This window comes from Bufo gargarizans, chromosome 7 (genome assembly GCF_014858855.1).
Source record: "Bufo gargarizans isolate SCDJY-AF-19 chromosome 7, ASM1485885v1, whole genome shotgun sequence".
In the NCBI taxonomy this organism is placed as follows: Eukaryota; Metazoa; Chordata; class Amphibia; order Anura; family Bufonidae; genus Bufo; species Bufo gargarizans.
The window spans coordinates 150039558-150063296 of record NC_058086.1 but is presented as its reverse complement, the minus strand read 5'-3'; the positions used below and the strand labels follow the sequence as shown (position 1 = coordinate 150063296).

Genomic DNA, 23739 nt, shown 5'->3' with positions numbered 1-23739 from the left:
TGGCATTAGAGGCAGAGCTTGCAAAATACCTAATTTGCATACCCTCTTCCCAGAATACCAGTGGAATATTGCCTGGCCTACAAGACTCCTCATACTGATTAGGTTCTCTCCATAAGGAGATATAGTATTTCCCAAAATGCCAAAGATCCTCACTCCTCTCCTTAACAGCTAAGGCACCCCTGGATGATGTTACCCTTACCACAGCCTTAAGGCTTTTTATCACCATTAAGTTTAACATCCTCTAATACTTAAAATATAAGATTAGAAAATCAATTCTAACATTTTTCAAAAAATTCTGATTCTGAGAGAGAGAGAGAGAGAGAGAGAGGAGGAGGAGATGCCTGGTTTGTTTCCCAGCCACACCATTTCCATGCAGTTGGTACAATTCTTGTTTCATAGGAAACTGGTAAAAATACATGTTTTCTGGAGTTCTGCATAGGGTCTTGTCATCCAATAGAAAAGGGCATCTGACCAACCAGGGCTTATCTTCTTCTAACCAATGCCCCAACAGCAGTTGCATGGCATCTATGATATACACTCACCTAAAGAATTATTAGGAACACCATACTAATACGGTGTTGCACCCCCTTTTGCCTTCAGAACTGCCTTAATTCTATGTGGCATTGATTCAACAAGGTGCTGATAGCATTCTTTAGAAATGTTGGCCCATATTGATAGGATAGCATCTTGCAGTTGATGGAGATTTGAGGGATGCACATCTAGGACACAAAGCTCCTGTTCCACCATGTCCCAAAGATGCTCTATTGGGTTGAGATCTGGTGACTGTGGGGGCCATTTTAGTACAGTGAACTCATTGTCATGTTTAAGAAACCAATTTGAAATGATTGGAGCTTTGTGACATGGTGCATTATCCTGCTGGAAGTAGCCATCAGAGGATGGGTACATGGTGGTCATGAAGGGATGGACATGGTCAGAAACAATGCTCAGGTAGCCCGTGGCATTTAAACGATGGCCAATTGGCACTAAGGGGCCTAAAGTGTTCCCAGAAAACATCTCCCACACCATTACACCACCACCACCAGCTTGCACAGTCTGCCCTCTAGAGGGGAAAAGGTTTAAAAGTAATATAACGAAGTATTACTTTACTGAGAGAGTAGTGGATGCATGGAATAGCCTTCCTGCAGAAGTGGTAGCTGCAAATACAGTAAAGGAGTTTAAGCATGCATGGGATAGGCATAAGGCTATCATTCATATAAGATAGGGCCAGGGGCTGTTCATAGGATTCAGATATATTGGGCAGACTAGATGGGCCAAATGGTTCTTATCTGCCGACACATTCTATGTTTCTATGTTTCTATGATGGATATATGTTCTCATTCTGTTTACTCCAAATTCGGACTCTACCATTTAAATGTCTCAACAGAAATCGAGACTCATCAGACGAGGCAACATTTTTCCGGTCTTTAGCAGTCCAATTTTAGTGAGCTTGTGCAAATTGTAGCCTCTTTTTCCTATTTGTAGTGGAGATGAGTGGTACCCGGTGGGGTCTTCTGCTGTTGTAACCCACCTTTCTTTCCCATTCTGACATTCAGTTTGGAGTTCAGGAGATTGTCTTGACCAGGACCACAACCCTACATGCATTGAAGCAACTGCCATGTGATTGGTTGACTAGATAATCGCATTAATGAGAAATAGAACAGGTGTTCCTAATAATTCTTTAGGTGAGTGTATACTAAAACTAGACATTGTAACATTCAGTGATATAATGATTTCTAATGTCACATGCTTCACTAGAGTATTATTTGTGAAATATGGCATACCGTGGAAAGAGTGAAGGGGAAGATTCGGATAAACATGATGGCCAGTACAAATGAGCACAGCATCAAAGATGGCCGACTTCTGTTTTCCATCATGTTCTGTAACAACATCCCACTGTCCAGTTGTTGCAAAGTCTGGTCGTTTCTGTATACTGACCACAGCTGTCTAATAGGAAAATTGGTGTTACTACTATTTGAGTAAAGTGAAGGATTAAAACAACATTCCAGTTATAGGAAGATAGCCCGTATCCACAATCAACCAGGTGCAGTCATCACAACTTTGAAAATGCCAGGTCTGTCTCAGAAACATTTTTTCTTTTGACTTCTATTGGAAAATGAAATGCCGTGGTTCCTAGCTGCATGATGACTGCATCACGACTGTGCCGCGTGGGCGTATACTATGTTTACACGTGGCAAGATATAAGAAAACCATCAAGTCTATTCTCTGAAGGCTTTCATGGTTACTATGACAGAGGTTGTGGAAGCAGGAAAGGACTGCTCCAGACAGCAGTGATTTGGAGACACCAGAGCCGTCAATCTCTCCGTCCCCCTTTGACTGGACTAAGGTTTGCAAAGCTGTCTGCCCTCTCCTGGCAAAATGTAACCAAATACCACGCAGCAATGTCCTTTCATCAGCAGATAGCAGACGATATAGAGTGTCTAATCAGCAGAAGGAGGGGAGCTGCGGGGAAGTGAGGAAAGGTCTACGGACACAAAGATTTTAACCCCATAATCCTGCTTCTGTACATCCCCTGCTTTGCAAAATTTTACTGAGGACCAGTGGCATAGCATGGAGGAGGCCCAATTGCCCGGGGAACCAAATTGGAAAGGGGCACCGGAGTTGACAGGAGGACACTGGAGAAGGCAGTAAAATGGTGCAGGATGGTCACGATGATGATGCCCAATGATTCGCACATGGTGGGAGTAAGGTAAGTATTGTTTTGGGGTGGATACCATGGGGGGGGAGACAATAAATGTACAAAGGGCATTGTATGTGATACGGCCACTAATGGGCACCATTATATGTAATGAGGTGACTACTTGGGGTCTGTATTATATGTGAATAGGGAACTACTGGGGGCATTATATTTATGTACAGATGGAATTGCTGGGGGGCATTATATGTACAGGGGGTGCTATCAGGGAACATTATATGTAAATACAGCACTATTGGGGGCATTTTATGTGTAGGGGCCACTACTGGTGGATATTATATGTAAAGACAGCACTACCAGGTGGACATTATATATAGAGGCACTACTGAGAGAGGCACTACTGGGAGGCAATATATGTAAAGACAGCACTACTAAGGGGAATTATGTGTGAAGAGGCCACTACTGGGGACATTTTATGTACAGAGAGCACTACAAGGGGATATTATATGTGAAGAGGAAACTATTTGGGGCATTATATGTAAAGGGGACACTACTGGGGGCATTATGTACAGATGGTACTGTGCGGGCATTGTATGTAAAGAAGGCACTGCTGAGGGGTATAATATCTACAAATAGCACTATTAGGGGCATTACATGTACAAATAGCACTACTGGCAGCATTATATGTACAGATAGCACTACTGGGGCAGGATATGTACAGAGAGCACTATTGTGGGCATTAAATGTACAAATAGCACTACTGGGGATATTAATGTACAGTTGGCACTACTGGGGCCATTATATGTACAGAGGACACTACAGGGGACATTATATCTACTGGGGCCTAAATGTAAATTACTGCCAAGTGGGACTGGAGCCTAAATGGAGAAGATTACTAAGGGCATAAATGGAGGCATTATAACTAAATAGTTGTGTTCTGTGTGTCCAGTGATGCAGAATCAAATTCTGGTCATGAGAATGACTTCAGTCAGAGGAGACATCACCTATAAGTAACTGAGTGGGGACATACATAGAATTATTAATGAATAGGACCTATATGGGTAAGGTAATTTTGAAGTGGTATTATTTGGTCTTTGAATAATGTTATTATAATGTTATTATGAGCATGCAATACTTGGCTTGCCCCAGGGCGGGCAACCCGTGCTATGCCAATGCTGAGACTGATACAGAATCAACATGGGAAACAGAGAGAGCTTGTACTACTGCAGTAGACACATCCTTGAGACTTGCGGCAACAGATTCTTGCAGGTTTGTCCTTGCAGTTCCTTGCCAAGAGCAACTTAAAGGTCACAGCTTCGTCTATTCATTTTGTAGTTGAGAACATATTAACACAATGTAAAATGCAAAGTGTTAGAAATTGATTCCCATTATGCTTCACATTATTTATGATGATATAGAAATAAAACTTTACAAAGCACTTACGTACCTTAAACTTGATGTTCCTCAACAGATCAAAATTCTTGGCATATAACTTTAGGTATTCCAGAAACACAGTGTTATGCATGAAGTTAGGGTAGTCATCCGGTATAGGAAAGTCTGGATAACACATCATTTCTTTGCAAGCATTTGTGAATACTGAATGGTAGATGCTAGCCCTCCCATCCTCTGCACGGTCCTATACAGAAAATAACAAATGGGTCAATGCTATAATCTGAAGTGGATTAAAGCTATGGGTTAAAGTGTTAAAGTGTTTACTGTGGTGTTAATTATGCACCATGTATTGCAACAGGCTATGTATATGTAGGAAATAGTTAACTGACAATTCGAACCAGGCAGGCTCCATCCCCTAGTTAATGAGTCCTATGATGAGCAAGTTCTTTGGTGAATGAATCCTCTGGTGAACAAGTGCAGCAACGCACATGGGAGTGTATGGAGGAGAATGGGAGTGGTAGTTATGGCCAGAAAGGTGGTTCTGGTACTCACAGGTCACAGTGGTGATCTCCACATCTAACTCTCCCTGGGACAAAGCAGGACGAAGCACCCTTTTTTCCCCTCGGGTACTTCCTGAAGTTGGGGCTCCTCCTTGTAGGTAGCTGGAGTAGGTAGCCCTTGATGTTAGGTATTTGTCTGGGTGCAAGGCAGGAGAGCAGGTGTAAAGGCCGGTGGATGGTGGAGTCACTAATCAGGCCAGTTGGTACTAATAAATAATTCTCTCTTTATTAAAGTTCAGAATGGGAGTAGTAGTATGTCCAAAAGAAACAAGGCTTAGTTCTAAAGCGCAATCATTCCCCAATAGAAGCACGTAGACCTTGACCTGTCTCTCTTTAAAGTCTCTTTGCAGGACCATAAGCATGGAATAATGTTCTTGAACAATTCTGCTACTCCCCGGCTGAGTGGTGCAGACAAGATAAGGTTGATTAAACCATTTCAAACTGTGGAAGGGTGCGTTAGCAATGTTCCCTCTCACAGCAGCAAAGTCTTTTGGCCATAAACGTACACATTACCTTTCTGTCTGACTCCAATACATGGCCCTGAGGGTCCTAGACCTTCTAATTTCCTTGTCTCTGGAGCATGTTCATAGTAAAATTGCTTTCTTGGCTGTAGAAGTCTCAGAGATGAGGATTAGAGTTGAGCGAACACCTGGATGTTCGGGTTCGAGAAGTTCGGCCGAACATCCCGGAAATGTTCGGGTTCGGGATCCGAACCCGATCCGAACTTCGTCCCGAACCCGAACCCCATTGAAGTCAATGGGGACCCGAACTTTTCGGCACTAAAAAGGCTGTAAAACAGCCCAGGAAAGAGCTAGAGGGCTGCAAAAGGCAGCAACATGTAGGTAAATCCCCTGCAAACAAATGTGGATAGGGAAATGAATTAAAATAAAAATTAAATAAATAAAAATTAACCAAAATCAATTGGAGAGAGGTTCCATAGCAGAGAATCTGGCTTCCCGTCACCCACCACTGGAACAGTCCATTCTCAGATATTTAGGCCCCGGCACCCAGGCAGAGGAGAGAGGTCCCGTAACAGAGAATCTGTCTTCATGTCAGCAGAGAATTAGTCTGCATGTCATAGCAGAGAATGAGGCTTCACGTCAGCCACCACTGCAACAGTCCATTGGCATATATTTAGGCCCAGCACCCAGGCAGAGGAGGGAGGTCCCGTAACAGAGAATCTGTCTTCATGTCAGCAGAGAATTAGTCTGCATGTCATAGCAGAGAATGAGGCTTCACGTCAGCCACCACTGCAACAGTCCATTGGCATATATTTAGGCCCAGCACACACACAGGCAGAGGAGAGAGGTCCCGTAACAGAGAATCTGTCTTCATGTCAGCAGAGAATTAGTCTGCATGTCATAGCAGAGAATGAGGCTTCACGTCAGCCACCACTGCAACAGTCCATTGGCATATATTTAGGCCCAGCACACACACAGGCAGAGGAGAGAGGTCCCGTAACAGAGAATCTGTCTTCATGTCAGCAGAGAATCAGTCTTCATATCATAGCAGAGAATCAGGCTTCACGTCACCCACCACTGTAAGAGTCAATTTTCATAAATTTAGGCCCAGAACCCAGGCAGAGGAGAAAGGTCCCGTAACAGACAATCTGGCTTCATGTCAGCAGAGAATCAGTCTTCATATCATAGCAGAGAATCAGGCTTCACGTCACCCACCACTGTAAGAGTCAATTTTCATAAATTTAGGCCCAGAACCCAGGCAGAGGAGAAAGGTCCCGTAACAGACAATCTGGCTTCATGTCAGCAGAGAATCAGTCTTCATATCATAGCAGAGAATCAGGCTTCACGTCACCCACCACTGTAAGAGTCAATTTTCATAAATTTAGGCCCAGAACCCAGGCAGAGGAGAAAGGTCCCGTAACAGACAATCTGGCTTCATGTCAGCAGAGAATCAGTCTTCATATCATAGCAGAGAATCAGGCTTCACGTCACCCACCACTGTAAGAGTCAATTTTCATAAATTTAGGCCCAGAACCCAGGCAGAGGAGAAAGGTCCCGTAACAGACAATCTGGCTTCATGTCAGCAGAGAATTAGTCTGCATGTCATAGCAGAGAATGAGGCTTCACGTCAGCCACCACTGCAACAGTCCATTGGCATATATTTAGGCCCAGCACACACACAGGCAGAGGAGAGAGGTCCCGTAACAGAGAATCTGTCTTCATGTCAGCAGAGAATCAGTCTTCATATCATAGCAGAGAATCAGGCTTCACGTCACCCACCACTGTAAGAGTCAATTTTCATAAATTTAGGCCCAGAACCCAGGCAGAGGAGAAAGGTCCCGTAACAGACAATCTGGCTTCATGTCAGCAGAGAATCAGTCTTCATATCATAGCAGAGAATCAGGCTTCACGTCACCCACCACTGTAAGAGTCAATTTTCATAAATTTAGGCCCAGCACCCAGGCAGAGGAGAGAGGTCCCGTAACAGACAATCTGGCTTCATGTCAGCAGAGAATTAGTCTGCATGTCATAGCAGAGAATCAGGCTTCATGTCAGCCACCACTGCAACAGTCCATTGGCATATATTTAGGCCTAGCACACAGGCAGAGGAGAGGTTCATTCAACTTTGGGTAGCATCGCAATATAATGGTAAAATGAAAATAAAAATAGGATTGAATGAGCAAGTGCCCTGGAGTCCAATAATATATGGTTATGGGGAGGTAGTTAATGTCTAATCTGGACAAGGGACGGACAGGTCCTGTGGGATCCATGCCTGGTTCATTTTTATGAACGTCAGCTTGTCCACATTGGCTGTAGACAGGCGGCTGCGTTTGTCTGTAATGACGCCCCCTGCCGTGCTGAATACACGTTCAGACAAAACGCTGGCTGCCGGGCAGGCCAGCACCTCCAAGGCATAAAAGGCTAGCTCTGGCCACGTGGACAATTTAGAGACCCAGAAGTTGAATGGGGCCGAACCATCAGTCAGTACGTGGAGGGGTGTGCACACGTACTGTTCCACCATGTTAGTGAAATGTTGCCTCCTGCTAACACGTTGCGTATCAGGTGGTGGTGCAGTTAGCTGTGGCGTGTTGACAAAAGTTTTCCACATCTCTGCCATGCTAACCCTGCCCTCAGAGGAGCTGGCCGTGACACAGCTGCCTTGGCGACCTCTTGCTCCTCCTCTGCCTTGGCCTTGGGCTTCCACTTGTTCCCCTGTGACATTTGGGAATGCTCTCAGTAGCGCGTCTACCAACGTGCGCTTGTACTCGCGCATCTTCCTATCACGCTCCAGTGCAGGAAGTAAGGTGGGCACATTGTCTTTGTAGCGTGGATCCAGCAGGGTGGCAACCCAGTAGTCCGCACAGGTTAAAATGTGGGCAACTCTGCTGTCGTTGCGCAGGCACTGCAGCATGTAGTCGCTCATGTGTGCCAGGCTGCCCAGGGGTAAGGACAAGCTGTCCTCTGTGGGAGGCGTATCGTCATCGTCCTGCCTTTCCCCCCAGCCACGCACCAGTGATGGACCCGAGCTGCGTTGGGTGCCACCCCGCTGTGACCATGCTTCATCCTCATCCTCCTCCACCTCCTCCTCATCCTCGTCCTCCTCGTCCTCCAGTAGTGGGCCCTGGCTGGCCACATTTGTACCTGGCCTCTGCTGTTGCAAAAAACCTCCCTCTGAGTCACTTCGAAGAGACTGGCCTGAAAGTGCTAAAAATGACCCCTCTTCCTCATCCTCCTCCTCCTCCTCCTGGGCCACCTCCTGTTCCATCATCGCCCTAAGTGTTTTCTCAAGGAGACATAGAAGTGGTATTGTAACGCTGATAACGGTGTCATCGCCACTGGCCATGTTGGTGGAGTACTCGAAACAGCGCAACAGGGCACACAGGTCTCGCATGGAGGCCCAGTCATTGGTGGTGAAGTGGTGCTGTTCTGTAGTGCGACTGACCCGTGCGTGCTGCAGCTGAAACTCCACTATGGCCTGCTGCTGCTCGCACAGTCTGTCCAGCATGTGCAAGGTGGAGTTCCACCTGGTGGGCACGTCGCATATGAGGCGGTGAGCGGGAAGGCCGAAGTTACGCTGTAGCGCAGACAGGCGAGCAGCGGCAGGATGTGAACGCCGGAAGCGCGAACAGACGGCCCGCACTTTATGCAGCAGCTCTGACATGTCGGGGTAGTTGTGAATGAACTTCTGCACCACCAAATTCAGCACATGCGCCAAGCAAGGGATGTGCGTCAAATTGGCTAGTCCCAGAGCTGCAACGAGATTTCGCCCATTATCACACACCACCAGGCCGGGCTTGAGGCTCACCGGCAGCAACCACTCGTCGGTCTGTTGTTCTATACCCCGCCACAACTCCTGTGCGGTGTGGGGCCTGTCCCCCAAACATATGAGTTTCAGAATGGCCTGCTGACGTTTACCCCGGGCTGTGCTGAAGTTGGTGGTGAAGGTGTGTGGCTGACTGGATGAGCAGGTGGAAGAAGAGGAGGAGGAAGCCGAGAAGGAGGAGGTGGCAACAGGAGGCAAAGAATGTTGCCCTGCGATCCTTGGCGGCGGAAGGACGTGCGCCAAACAGCTCTCCGCCTGGGGCCCAGCTGCCACTACATTTACCCAGTGTGCAGTTAGGGAGATATAGCGTCCCTGGCCGTGCTTACTGGTCCACGTATCTGTGGTTAGGTGGACCTTGCCACAGATGGCGTTGCGCAGTGCACACTTGATTTTATCGGATACTTGGTTGTGCAGGGAAGGCACGGCTCTCTTGGAGAAGTAGTGCCGGCTGGGAACAACATACTGTGGGACAGCAAGCGACATGAGCTGTTTGAAGCTGTCTGTGTCCACCAGCCTAAATGACAGCATTTCATAGGCCAGTAGTTTAGAAATGCTGGCATTCAGGGCCAGGGATCGAGGGTGGCTAGGTGGGAATTTACGCTTTCTATCAAATGTTTGTGAGATGGAGAGCTGAACGCTGGCGTGTGACATGGTTGAGACGCTTGGTGACGGAGGTGGTGGTGGTGGTGTTGGTGGTACATCCCCTGTTTGCTGGGCGGCAGGTGCCAACGTTCCTCCAGAGGCGGAGGAAGAGGCCGAGGCGGCAGCAGCAGAATAGGCCGAGGCGGCAGCAGCAGAAGAGGTAGCAGGGGGAGCCTGAGTGACTTCCTTGGTTTTAAGGTGTTTACTCCACTGCAGTTCATGCTTTGCATGCAGGTGCCTGGTCATGCAGGTTGTGCTCAGGTTCAGAACGTTAATGCCTCGCTTCAGGCTCTGATGGCACAGCGTGCAAACCACTCGGGTCTTGTCGTCAGCACATTGTTTGAAGAAGTGCCATGCCAGGGAACTCCTTGAAGCTGCCTTTGGGGTGCTCGGTCCCAGATGGCGGCGGTCAGTAGCAGGCGGAGTCTCTTGGCGGCGGGTGTTCTGCTTTTGCCCACTGCTCCCTCTTTTGCTACGCTGTTGGCTCGGTCTCACCACTGCCTCTTCCTCCGAACTGTGAAAGTCAGTGGCACGACCTTCATTCCATGTGGGGTCTAGGACCTCATCGTCCCCTGCATCGTCTTCCACCCAGTCTTGATCCCTGACCTCCTGTTCAGTCTGCACACTGCAGAAAGACGCAGCAGTTGGCACCTGTGTTTCGTCATCATCAGAGACATGCTGAGGTGGTATTCCCATGTCCTCATCATCAGGAAACATAAGTGGTTGTGCGTCAGTGCATTCTATGTCTTTCACCGCTGGGGAAGGGCTAGGTGGATGCCCTTGGGAAACCCTGCCAGCGGAGTCTTCAAACAGCATAAGAGACTGCTGCATAACTTGAGGCTGAGACAGTTTCCCTGGTATGCATGGGGGTGATGTGACAGACTGATGGGGTTGGTTTTCAGGCGCCATCTGTGCGCTTTCTGCAGAAGACTGGGTGGGAGATAATGTGAACGTGCTGGATCCACTGTCGGCCACCCAATTGACTAATGCCTGTACCTGCTCAGGCCTTACCATCCTTAGAACGGCATTGGGCCCCACCATATATCGCTGTAAATTCTGGCGGCTACTGGGACCTGAGGTAGTTGGTACACTAGGACGTGTGGATGTGGCAGAACGGCCACGTCCTCTCCCAGCACCAGAGGGTCCACTAACACCACCACGACCATGTCCACGTCCGCGTCCCTTACTAGATGTTTTTCTCATTGTTATGGTTCACCACAACAACAAATATATTATTTGGCCCAATGTATTGTATTCAAATTCAGCGGGATATAAATTTGAGGCCTAGTATTTAGGCGCTGGGTGACCGGTATGGATTTAGTGACAGAATTAGACTTGGAAATGCACAGAAGCGTGTGTGTGAAGTTATTCTGAATGACCCAATGTGCACCTTGAATATTATATACCCTTTTTGGGATAGATTTCAAATAGCTCTGATATAGCAGGAACCACTAAATTATGAAATTGCTAAATTGGGAATTGTACTTCAACCCAGAACAAAAAATGTGCTTTGACGGGCACTAAATAACTTTCCCAGCTACAACAGGACAGCGGTAACGAGAGATTTAGAGGGATTTAAATTTGAGGCCTAGTATTTAGGCGCTGGGTGACAGGTATGGGTTTAGTGACAGAATTAGACTTGGAAATACACAGTAGCGGGTGTGTGTGAAGTTATTCTGAATGACCCAATGTGCACCTTCAATATTATATACCCTTTTTGGGATAGATTTCAAATAGCTCTGATATAGCAGGAACCACTAAATTATGAAATTGCTAAATTGGGAATTGTACTTCAACCCAGAACAAAAAATGTGCTTTGACGGACACTAAATATCTTGCCCAGCAACAACAGTACAGCGGTGGGTAACGAGAGATTTAGAGGGATTTAAATTTGAGGCCTAGTATTTAGGCGCTGGGTCACCGGTATGGATTTAGTGACAGAATTAGACTTGGAAATGCACAGAAGCGTGTGTGTGAAGTTATTCTGAATGACCCTATGTGCACCTTCAATATTATATACCCTTTTAGGGATAGATTTCAAATAGCTCTGATATAGCAGAAACCACTAAATTATGAAATTGCTAAATTGGGAATTGTACTTCAACCCAGAACAAAAAATGTGCTTTGACGGACACTAAATATCTTGCCCAGCAACAACAGTACAGCGGTGGGTAACGAGAGATTTAGAGGGATTTAAATTTGAGGCCTAGTATTTAGGCGCTGGGTCACCGGTATGGATTTAGTGACAGAATTAGACTTGGAAATGCACAGAAGCGTGTGTGTGAAGTTATTCTGAATGACCCTATGTGCACCTTCAATATTATATACCCTTTTAGGGATAGATTTCAAATAGCTCTGATATAGCAGAAACCACTAAATTATGAAATTGCTAAATTGGGAATTGTACTTCAACCCAGAACAAAAAATGTGCTTTGACGGACACTAAATATCTTGCCCAGCAACAACAGTACAGCGGTGGGTAACGAGAGATTTAGAGGGATTTAAATTTGAGGCCTAGTATTTAGGCGCTGGGTCACCGGTATGGATTTAGTGACAGAATTAGACTTGGAAATGCACAGAAGCGTGTGTGTGAAGTTATTCTGAATGACCCTATGTGCACCTTCAATATTATATACCCTTTTAGGGATAGATTTCAAATAGCTCTGATATAGCAGAAACCACTAAATTATGAAATTGCTAAATTGGGAATTGTACTTCAACCCAGAACAAAAAATGTGCTTTGACGGACACTAAATATCTTGCCCAGCAACAACAGTACAGCGGTGGGTAACGAGAGATTTAGAGGGATTTAAATTTGAGGCCTAGTATTTAGGCGCTGGGTCACCGGTATGGATTTAGTGACAGAATTAGACTTGGAAATGCACAGAAGCGTGTGTGTGAAGTTATTCTGAATGACCCTATGTGCACCTTCAATATTATATACCCTTTTAGGGATAGATTTCAAATAGCTCTGATATAGCAGAAACCACTAAATTATGAAATTGCTAAATTGGGAATTGTACTTCAACCCAGAACAAAAAATGTGCTTTGACGGACACTAAATATCTTGCCCAGCAACAACAGTACAGCGGTGGGTAACGAGAGATTTAGAGGGATTTAAATTTGAGGCCTAGTATTTAGGCGCTGGGTCACCGGTATGGATTTAGTGACAGAATTAGACTTGGAAATGCACAGAAGCGTGTGTGTGAAGTTATTCTGAATGACCCTATGTGCACCTTCAATATTATATACCCTTTTAGGGATAGATTTCAAATAGCTCTGATATAGCAGAAACCACTAAATTATGAAATTGCTAAATTGGGAATTGTACTTCAACCCAGAACAAAAAATGTGCTTTGACGGACACTAAATATCTTGCCCAGCAACAACAGTACAGCGGTGGGTAACGAGAGATTTAGAGGGATTTAAATTTGAGGCCTAGTATTTAGGCGCTGGGTCACCGGTATGGATTTAGTGACAGAATTAGACTTGGAAATGCACAGAAGCGTGTGTGTGAAGTTATTCTGAATGACCCTATGTGCACCTTCAATATTATATACCCTTTTAGGGATAGATTTCAAATAGCTCTGATATAGCAGAAACCACTAAATTATGAAATTGCTAAATTGGGAATTGTACTTCAACCCAGAACAAAAAATGTGCTTTGACGGACACTAAATATCTTGCCCAGCAACAACAGTACAGCGGTGGGTAACGAGAGATTTAGAGGGATTTAAATTTGAGGCCTAGTATTTAGGCGCTGGGTGACAGGTATGGGTTTAGTGACAGAATTAGACTTGGAAATACACAGTAGCGGGTGTGTGTGAAGTTATTCTGAATGACCCAATGTGCACCTTCAATATTATATACCCTTTTTGGGATAGATTTCAAATAGCTCTGATATAGCAGGAACCACTAAATTATGAAATTGCTAAATTGGGAATTGTATTTCAACCCAGAACAAGAAATGTGCTTGAACGGACACTAAATAACTCGCCCAGCTACAGCACTAGGGACAGATTTAGCTGGATATAAATTTGAGGCCTAGTATTTAGGCGCTGGGTGACCGGTATGGATTTAGTGACAGAATTAGACTGGGATATGGCCAAAAAATAAACAGACTATTGCTGGTTAAATGCACTTGGTGTGACAGCTTCACCCTGATGTAGGCTTTAGCCAAAAAACAACCACACCATTGAGGGTTAAATGCACTTGGTGACAGGCGCAGCTTGCCCCTGATTTTGTATATGGCCAAAAAATGAACAGACTATTGCTGGTTAAATGCACTTGGTGTGACAGCTTCACCCTGATGTAGGCTTTAGCCAAAAAACAACCACACCATTGAGGGTTAAATGCACTTGGTGACAGGCGCAGCTTGCCCCTGATTTTGTATATGGCCAAAAAATGAACAGACTATTGCTGGTTAAATGCACTTGGTGTCACAGCTTCACCCTGATGTAGGCTTTAGCCAAAAAACAACCACACCATTGAGGGTTAAATGCACTTGGTGACAGGCGCAGCTTGCCCCTGATTTTGTATATGGCCAAAAAATGAACAGACTATTGCTGGATAAATGCACTTGGTGTGACAGCTTCACCCTGATGTAGGCTTTAGCCAAAAAACAACCACACCATTGAGGGTTAAATGCACTTGGTCGCAGCTTGTGCTGGCGCACCACAAGACACAAAATGGCCGCCGATCACCCCAGAAAAATGAGACTGACAAACGGTCTGTGCAGCCTAAAAACAGTGAGCAATTGAGGATCAGCAGCTCAATGATCCACAGCTGCAGATCGATCAGTTAATCAAGTCCTTTGGAGGAGTTAATCTGCCTAATCTCGCCCTACTGTCGCAGCCGCAACCTCTCCCTACGCTAATCAGAGCAGAGTGACGGGCGGCGCTATGTGACTCCAGCTTAAATAGAGGCTGGGTCACATGGTGCTCTGGCCAATCACAGCCATGCCAATAGTAGGCATGGCTGTGATGGCCTCTTGGGGCAAGTAGTATGACGCTTGTTGATTGGCTGCTTTGCAGCCTTTCAAAAAGCGCCAAGAAAGCGTCACAAAAGCGCGAAGAAAGCGACGAACACCGAACCCGAACCCGGACTTTTACGAAAATGTCCGGGTTCGGGTCCGTGTCACGGACACCCCAAAATTCGGTACGAACCCGAACTATACAGTTCGAGTTCGCTCATCCCTAATGAGGATTCTCTGAACTTCGGCCCAGCTCTGAGGAGATTGCACATGTATGTCTTCACTTAGCACAGCCGGAACTCCTAATCTAAGTTGCAGCCTAACACGGTGAGCCAAGACTGTCCATACAATGCTATTAAGTACATAGATACAAACAATCACAACATTCAAGTCAATAAAATGGAACTACAGCAATTAACCCTTTGCAGTAACCATTCTAGGGTACTGCATCCGCAAAAGAGAGGACATGTCTAGTAAGTGCTGCTGACAAGTAGGCCAAGCCAAAAGCTGTTGTGTAGAATTATCCAGGAAAAAAAACATCCCTGTGAGATATCAAGCTACCAGAAAAGAAAGTGTGCTGAGAGACAACCTCTAATTGAGGGAAGCATTGAATTTCTACAGATGGTTAAGGACTATTGAAGGGGACATGTGTGGACATTAAAGACCGTAAAAGTAATGCTTTTTTACAGCTTTGGACTTTACTGCAAGTGGTTTGGCTCACAACACTACTGAGACGGACCGGGCATCTGATCTAGGACTGCAACCTGCAGTTGGGTATTGCTGCAATATATTGAGAAAGGACTTGCATGACTTTGGTCATTTGGAAGGATTGCAAGGAATATCTGTAGAGAGACTTAGTAGGGACCACCATAATGCCTGCCCCAGGGGCATAGCTATAGGGGGTGCAGAGGTAGCAGTCGCTACCCGGCCCAGGAGCCTGAGGGGACCCAAAGACCCTTGTGCCACATAAGACACTGGCATTATAGAAAGTGCATACTGGTCAATTTACACCTCTGGCTGGAGGGAAGGGGCTAGGTTAAGAATTTGGCTTGAGGGGGTGCCCTTTCAATGTTTGCCTCAGGCAGCAGGAAGGCTATGTGCTCCCCTGCCCCTTTCCAACAAGCACTGAGGGACGGGGGCCCAAGCTGAACTCTTGCACCAGGGCCCATGAGCTTTTAGTTACGCCCCTGGTCTGCCCCCCATACAAAGCCTTTTGGGAAATGTCTGCCTTGTGAAATACTTAAGAACTGTGTATACTACTTATATTTGCACTACTCATCATCTCCAGTAAAGAGACGCTTGTCTGCTATAGCCCAATTAGCCTTGTCATTTACCTCCATCATCCGCTCCTACACTATTCTCCTGCCTTGAATCACCAGGTAGGAAGACCCAAAACCCAGCGTGTTGACCTAAGGGTAGGAAAGGGTGCACTCCTTCAACCACTGCAGCCATGACTTGGGGAAGTGTTGAATTAGCAGTTGTAGTACCCCAGAGCGTGGATTGCCATTCCTACAACCTGCTACTGTCTAAAATGCCTAACCAATGTGTGCCATCAACATGCCTTCTGTTTTCAGGTCTGTTCATTAGGTGCTATGTAACTGTTATGTATTGTATTTCATGCACTGTGCCTGGGTTTACCAGCAGGTGGTAGTGTATCTGGCAGAGAACTTTAGTTAGAATGGAACTTACCATTCCATTTGTAACCTCCCAGAGTATGTTACTAAACTCTGTTTCCCTGCTACAACATGTCAGGTGTAAATGTATTGTCATCTTGTGTAATCTAACATTGCATTTCCCTGTATATATACTTTTAGGCCTGTTTTATGTATTTTGCTGTAATTTTTATGTGCACCAGCAGGTGGCAGCAATATGTTCAGCAGATCATAGTTAGTTTACTATACCTAGACCGGAATAGTTCATTCCAATCTAGTCTCCCCTGTGTAAGCAGAAGTGGGTTGTTCCCATGTCCTGTCTCATGAGGAGGAGAAGGAAGTTGTTAGTGTACCAGCTACCCCCGCATGGGGTAGGCTGTGTTAGTAGGAGCTCCCAGTTACAGTGATCCCAACCTAGGATCCAGCCTCGGCTGAGGCCAAAGATCACTCTTCCCAGCCTGAGTCATCTACCTCAGCTGGTGACAAGCAAGCAACACCTCCAGAACTACAGATCTCCAGGAAGCATCATTCCCTGCGAGCGGTCCTGTGAGTACTTATCCAGAGTCCAGGAGAAGCCAAATTCTTCCTCAGCTAGTCAGGCCCATACTAAGCAGAAGACAGACAGCGCAGAAGATAAATACCTGCCAGATTCTCCAGGCATATAGTTAAACTGCAGAAGAGATATTATTCCCTGCCATACATTGCCAATACCTGCTGGGACCTAAAGACTATTGCTTTACTCGTATGGATTTATGTTGCCATCCATCCAGTAAAGACAAGTTGCATTATACTTTAAGTCTGGATCTCATTTATCCCTCCATTACTCCTATTAACAACACTCATTTTATTGCAAGTGAGCCAGGATCCAGGAGTCCAGCCGTACCAAGGTAGGAGACACCCTTGACACTACATTGAGACATTATCCCCCTCTGGCATTCCTCACCTGGTACGTGAGTTATAACCTCTTAAAGGGGCCTGAGACTATAACCTGCGCACATTGCAATTGGCGTCATGATGTCACGGCCACTGTTATGGTCGTGACTCCTTGGGAGCCGCATACAGTTGCCCGCGGTTGTGGTTGTTGTGTCAACCGCAGCTGAGGCATAATGTAGTTGGCCTCAGTGCGGTTGCCGCGGACAACAGCTATGTGTGCGGTTCCCGGGGAGTTGTGTGCGTGTGTGGATGCACTTTGTTTGTATGTCTGGTGTGCACTTGTTGTTGATTGGTGCGCACGTACATCTTCCTTTCACTGTGGCTGCCCGTGGCAGCGTCTGGTATGTTGTAAATGTGGTGGCAGTGTCCTGGCCTTCGGGCTGTCTCTCTGGACGGCTGCCACCCATGTTGTTGCCAGCGGCAACAGCCACAGTGTGATCTGTTGGACACTTACCCTGTCTGTGTGTTTTCCCTTCTGTGGTGCTGGAAGGGTTAACTCCCTTCCCAGTGTGTGTGACGTCACTGGGTGTGTCCGACTGTGGGGTGTGGCTTCTTGGCCTATATAGCCTGAGTGTCTGGCATGGCTCAGTAGGTTGCTTCAGTCATCCATGGCTGGAGCAGCCTCCTGTGCTTATGATCTGCCTGTGAGAGCCACCCCTGTGGTCATAAAATAATTGTCGTTTGTTTGATGTCTTTATGCGTGTGTGGTTGTATGTTGTTCTGTTGGGACCTTCTTATGTTTGGTGCAGCTCACGGTTCTGGTCTCCTGTCTGCTTAGGGATCCAGTCAGCAAGGCTGTGGCAGGTTGGTGGAACTGGGTGTTCGCCTGCCTTTCCTTTGAGGCTGTTCATGTCCCCCTTTTTCCCAACAGCTTGGCTATTGAGACTCCTGCTCCTCCGTGCCAAGGAGGAGTAGCTCGTCTTACCCAGGTTCCTGCGCATGGGTCCTCCTACCTTAAAGGTCGGCCCATGCAGGTTAGGAGTTAGGGTCAGGGTAGGGATGCGTGAGGAGGTGACCTGCTCCCTATTCTGTTCTCATGGCCGAGTAGCCACTACACCACCTGGCATCGCCCATCCTCAGCCGTGACACATGAACTAAAAATTATTAACTTTGCGCCAGTGTGCATTAGTCCCAATCTGGCTTACTGCACATTCTCCCCCTTTTTGGGCAGTAGTGGGCTTCCTACTAAAGGAGAGGTTGTAGAAATCTGGAGAGAGAGTGGAGTTTAGAGTAGGAGCGAGAGAGTAAAGCAGCATGGTGTGGTGAGGGAGCGTTTCCCCTCACTGCTGCAGGAGCCATGGGACAGTAGCTCAGAGAGCAGACCACTCCTGATATATAAAAGTACTACTGAGAGGGAAAATGGAGCTAAAGATACCCTACTCAGCAAAACAGGTCACAGGATACCTAACCCTCATAAGAAACAGTAACTGAAGCTGATAGGAACCAGGCTTATCCCAGATATCACCACAGAAGCAGATAGATAAAGCAAAGCATTCAAGAGTACCTTCCAGTTTAATGTTAGCTTGCTGGAGCCAACAGAAAGATCAAGTATTGTTTGGATGACACCAGTTTATTGCACGTTTATTCAATCAAAAACCATTGAACTTTACCAGGTCTGGACTCTACATACTTCACGAACTACAACTCCTATGTTACTACGGAGCCTAACCATGGGGAGCCACAGTATCCAGGTAGGAGCACCGTGACACAAACTATTAGGGCCACATCACCACTCTGCATTCCTAAACACTGGGACACAATTGCCCTGGGAGGCAGCCACTATGAAGACTATGACCACCACTGCAGCAGCAACTGGGGGAGAGTCAGAGAAGGAATTATCACAATGAGAACTATGACCATCCATGGCATTGCCACCCCTTCCTCTTTATGGCACGCCTCCCCCCTGTGGGCTGTGCTAGCTCCATAGACATATCACGTCATAGAGTATTAAGTTGCTTACATATGTACATGGCTTGTCATAAAAGCACATGGGCACAGCTATGTAATGTAGAGGTGAGCCACTTCATCAGCCATCATTCACATGATCTACTTTTTGGAGAATGAATTTGCAATGCGTGTACAATGGCAAAGCATTTAAAATTTATATGTCATCAAATCCATCCTATTAAAATCATATTACATGCCCTATGAGCCCTTGCCAGCTGTTTCTAAAATTCATGCGCACATGTCGCTCTGTGGCCTTATTGCAAAGAAAACAGCCTTTTGATCATATGTCAGTTAGTTATTGGGTGCAATGAGGGCATTGTTGCACCGCTCACTCTCTACATACAGCACCTCTCCTCTTTGAGTGACAGGGCCAGGGTTGTAGATTAGGGCCAGGGTTGTAGATTTATGCATCCCTGGCCCTTAAAGCATTGTAGCTCATTGCCCCTGTGTTCGGTACATGCACAGTGCAGGGATGAAGCTTGCCAGGTGCCCCCATCACACCTAAGGACTAATTATCATATGATTAGAGTTGAGCGAACACCTGGATGTTCGGGTTCGAGAAGTTCGGCCGAACATCCCGGAAATGTTCGGGTTCGGGATCCGAACCCGATCCGAACTTCGTCCCGAACCCGAACCCCATTGAAGTCAATGGGGACCCGAACTTTTCGGCACTAAAAAGGCTGTAAAACAGCCCAGGAAAGAGCTAGAGGGCTGCAAAAGGCAGCAACATGTAGGTAAATCCCCTGCAAACAAATGTGGATAGGGAAATGAATTAAAATAAAAATTAAATAAATAAAAATTAACCAAAATCAATTGGAGAGAGGTTCCATAGCAGAGAATCTGGCTTCCCGTCACCCACCACTGGAACAGTCCATTCTCAGATATTTAGGCCCCGGCACCCAGGCAGAGGAGAGAGGTCCCGTAACAGAGAATCTGTCTTCATGTCAGCAGAGAATTAGTCTGCATGTCATAGCAGAGAATGAGGCTTCACGTCAGCCACCACTGCAACAGTCCATTGGCATATATTTAGGCCCAGCACCCAGGCAGAGGAGGGAGGTCCCGTAACAGAGAATCTGTCTTCATGTCAGCAGAGAATTAGTCTGCATGTCATAGCAGAGAATGAGGCTTCACGTCAGCCACCACTGCAACAGTCCATTGGCATATATTTAGGCCCAGCACACACACAGGCAGAGGAGAGAGGTCCCGTAACAGAGAATCTGGCTTCATGTCAGCAGAGAATCAGTCTGCATGTCATAGCAGAGAATGAGGCTTCACGTCAGCCACCACTGCAACAGTCCATTGGCATATATTTAGGCCCAGCACACACACAGGCAGAGGAGAGAGGTCCCGTAACAGAGAATCTGGCTTCATGTCAGCAGAGAATCAGTCTGCATGTCATAGCAGAGAATGAGGCTTCACGTCAGCCACCACTGCAACAGTCCATTGGCATATATTTAGGCCCAGCACCCAGGCAGAGGAGGGAGGTCCCGTAACAGAGAATCTGTCTTCATGTCAGCAGAGAATTAGTCTGCATGTCATAGCAGAGAATGAGGCTTCACGTCAGCCACCACTGCAACAGTCCATTGGCATATATTTAGGCCCAGCACACACACAGGCAGAGGAGAGAGGTCCCGTAACAGAGAATCTGGCTTCATGTCAGCAGAGAATCAGTCTGCATGTCATAGCAGAGAATGAGGCTTCACGTCACCCACCACTGCAACAGTCCATTGGCATATATTTAGGCCTAGCACACAGGCAGAGCAGAGAGGTCCCGTAACAGACAATCTGGCTTCATGACAGCAGAGAATTAGTCTGCATGTCATAGCAGAGAATGAGGCTTCACGTCAGCCACCACTGCAACAGTCCATTGGCATATATTTAGGCCCAGCACCCAGGCAGAGGAGAGAGGTCCCGTAACAGACAATCTGGCTTCATGTCAGCAGAGAATTAGTCTGCATGTCATAGCAGAGAATCAGGCTTCACGTCAGCCACCACTGCAACAGTCCATTGTCATAAATTTAGGCCCAGCACCCAGGCAGAGGAGAGAGGTCCCGTAACAGACAATCTGGCTTCATGACAGCAGAGAATCAGTCTGCATGTCATAGCAGAGAATGAGGCTTCACGTCACCCACCACTGCAACAGTCCATTGGCATATATTTAGGCCTAGCACACAGGCAGAGCAGAGAGGTCCCGTAACAGACAATCTGGCTTCATGTCAGCAGAGAATCAGTCTGCATGTCATAGCAGAGAATGAGGCTTCACGTCACCCACCACTGCAACAGTCCATTGGCATATATTTAGGCCTAGCACACAGGCAGAGCAGAGAGGTCCCGTAACAGACAATCTGGCTTCATGACAGCAGAGAATCAGTCTGCATGTCATAGCAGAGAATGAGGCTTCACGTCACCCACCACTGCAACAGTCCATTGGCATATATTTAGGCCTAGCACACAGGCAGAGCAGAGAGGTCCCGTAACAGACAATCTGGCTTCATGTCAGCAGAGAATCAGTCTGCATGTCATAGCAGAGAATGAGGCTTCACGTCACCCACCACTGCAACAGTCCATTGGCATATATTTAGGCCTAGCACACAGGCAGAGCAGAGAGGTCCCGTAACAGACAATCTGGCTTCATGACAGCAGAGAATCAGTCTGCATGTCATAGCAGAGAATGAGGCTTCACGTCACCCACCACTGCAACAGTCCATTGGCATATATTTAGGCCTAGCACACAGGCAGAGCAGAGAGGTCCCGTAACAGACAATCTGGCTTCATGTCAGCAGAGAATCAGTCTGCATGTCATAGCAGAGAATGAGGCTTCACGTCACCCACCACTGCAACAGTCCATTGGCATATATTTAGGCCTAGCACACAGGCAGAGCAGAGAGGTCCCGTAACAGACGATCTGGCTTCATGTCAGCAGAGAATCAGTCTGCATGTCATAGCAGAGAATCAGGCTTCACGTCAGCCACCACTGCAACAGTCCATGGTCATAAATTTAGGCCCAGCACCCAGGCAGAGGAGAGAGGTCCCGTAACAGACAATCTGGCTTCATGTCAGCAGAGAATTAGTCTGCATGTCATAGCAGAGAATCAGGCTTCATGTCAGCCACCACTGCAACAGTCCATTGGCATATATTTAGGCCTAGCACACAGGCAGAGGAGAGGTTCATTCAACTTTGGGTAGCATCGCAATATAATGGTAAAATGAAAATAAAAATAGGATTGAATGAGGAAGTGCCCTGGAGTCCAATAATATATGGTTATGGGGAGGTAGTTAATGTCTAATCTGGACAAGGGACGGACAGGTCCTGTGGGATCCATGCCTGGTTCATTTTTATGAACGTCAGCTTGTCCACATTGGCTGTAGACAGGCGGCTGCGTTTGTCTGTAATGACGCCCCCTGCCGTGCTGAATACACGTTCAGACAAAACGCTGGCTGCCGGGCAGGCCAGCACCTCCAAGGCATAAAAGGCTAGCTCTGGCCACGTGGACAATTTAGAGACCCAGAAGTTGAATGGGGCCGAACCATCAGTCAGTACGTGGAGGGGTGTGCACACGTACTGTTCCACCATGTTAGTGAAATGTTGCCTCCTGCTAACACGTTGCGTATCAGGTGGTGGTGCAGTTAGCTGTGGCGTGTTGACAAAAGTTTTCCACATCTCTGCCATGCTAACCCTGCCCTCAGAGGAGCTGGCCGTGACACAGCTGCCTTGGCGACCTCTTGCTCCTCCTCTGCCTTGGCCTTGGGCTTCCACTTGTTCCCCTGTGACATTTGGGAATGCTCTCAGTAGCGCGTCTACCAACGTGCGCTTGTACTCGCGCATCTTCCTATCACGCTCCAGTGCAGGAAGTAAGGTGGGCACATTGTCTTTGTAGCGTGGATCCAGCAGGGTGGCAACCCAGTAGTCCGCACAGGTTAAAATGTGGGCAACTCTGCTGTCGTTGCGCAGGCACTGCAGCATGTAGTCGCTCATGTGTGCCAGGCTGCCCAGGGGTAAGGACAAGCTGTCCTCTGTGGGAGGCGTATCGTCATCGTCCTGCCTTTCCCCCCAGCCACGCACCAGTGATGGACCCGAGCTGCGTTGGGTGCCACCCCGCTGTGACCATGCTTCATCCTCATCCTCCTCCACCTCCTCCTCATCCTCGTCCTCCTCGTCCTCCAGTAGTGGGCCCTGGCTGGCCACATTTGTACCTGGCCTCTGCTGTTGCAAAAAACCTCCCTCTGAGTCACTTCGAAGAGACTGGCCTGAAAGTGCTAAAAATGACCCCTCTTCCTCATCCTCCTCCTCCTCCTCCTGGGCCACCTCCTGTTCCATCATCGCCCTAAGTGTTTTCTCAAGGAGACATAGAAGTGGTATTGTAACGCTGATAACGGTGTCATCGCCACTGGCCATGTTGGTGGAGTACTCGAAACAGCGCAACAGGGCACACAGGTCTCGCATGGAGGCCCAGTCATTGGTGGTGAAGTGGTGCTGTTCTGTAGTGCGACTGACCCGTGCGTGCTGCAGCTGAAACTCCACTATGGCCTGCTGCTGCTCGCACAGTCTGTCCAGCATGTGCAAGGTGGAGTTCCACCTGGTGGGCACGTCGCATATGAGGCGGTGAGCGGGAAGGCCGAAGTTACGCTGTAGCGCAGACAGGCGAGCAGCGGCAGGATGTGAACGCCGGAAGCGCGAACAGACGGCCCGCACTTTATGCAGCA

The 23739-nt window shown here is 47.3% G+C and overlaps 1 protein-coding gene across 1 annotated transcript in view; it reads right to left on the bottom strand.

The window, feature by feature from the left end:
• The window catches only part of LOC122943240 (dimethylaniline monooxygenase [N-oxide-forming] 3-like), a 114956-nt gene that overhangs the window by 34317 nt on the left and 56900 nt on the right, over nucleotides 1-23739 (bottom strand). Inside the window, exons 3-4 of the mRNA XM_044300826.1 lie at nucleotides 4101-4289; nucleotides 1782-1944 (exon numbers count right to left, since the gene is read on the bottom strand). Of these exons, the coding sequence (XP_044156761.1) occupies nucleotides 1782-1944; nucleotides 4101-4289 (352 nt within the window). The remainder of the gene's footprint in view (nucleotides 1-1781; nucleotides 1945-4100; nucleotides 4290-23739) is intronic.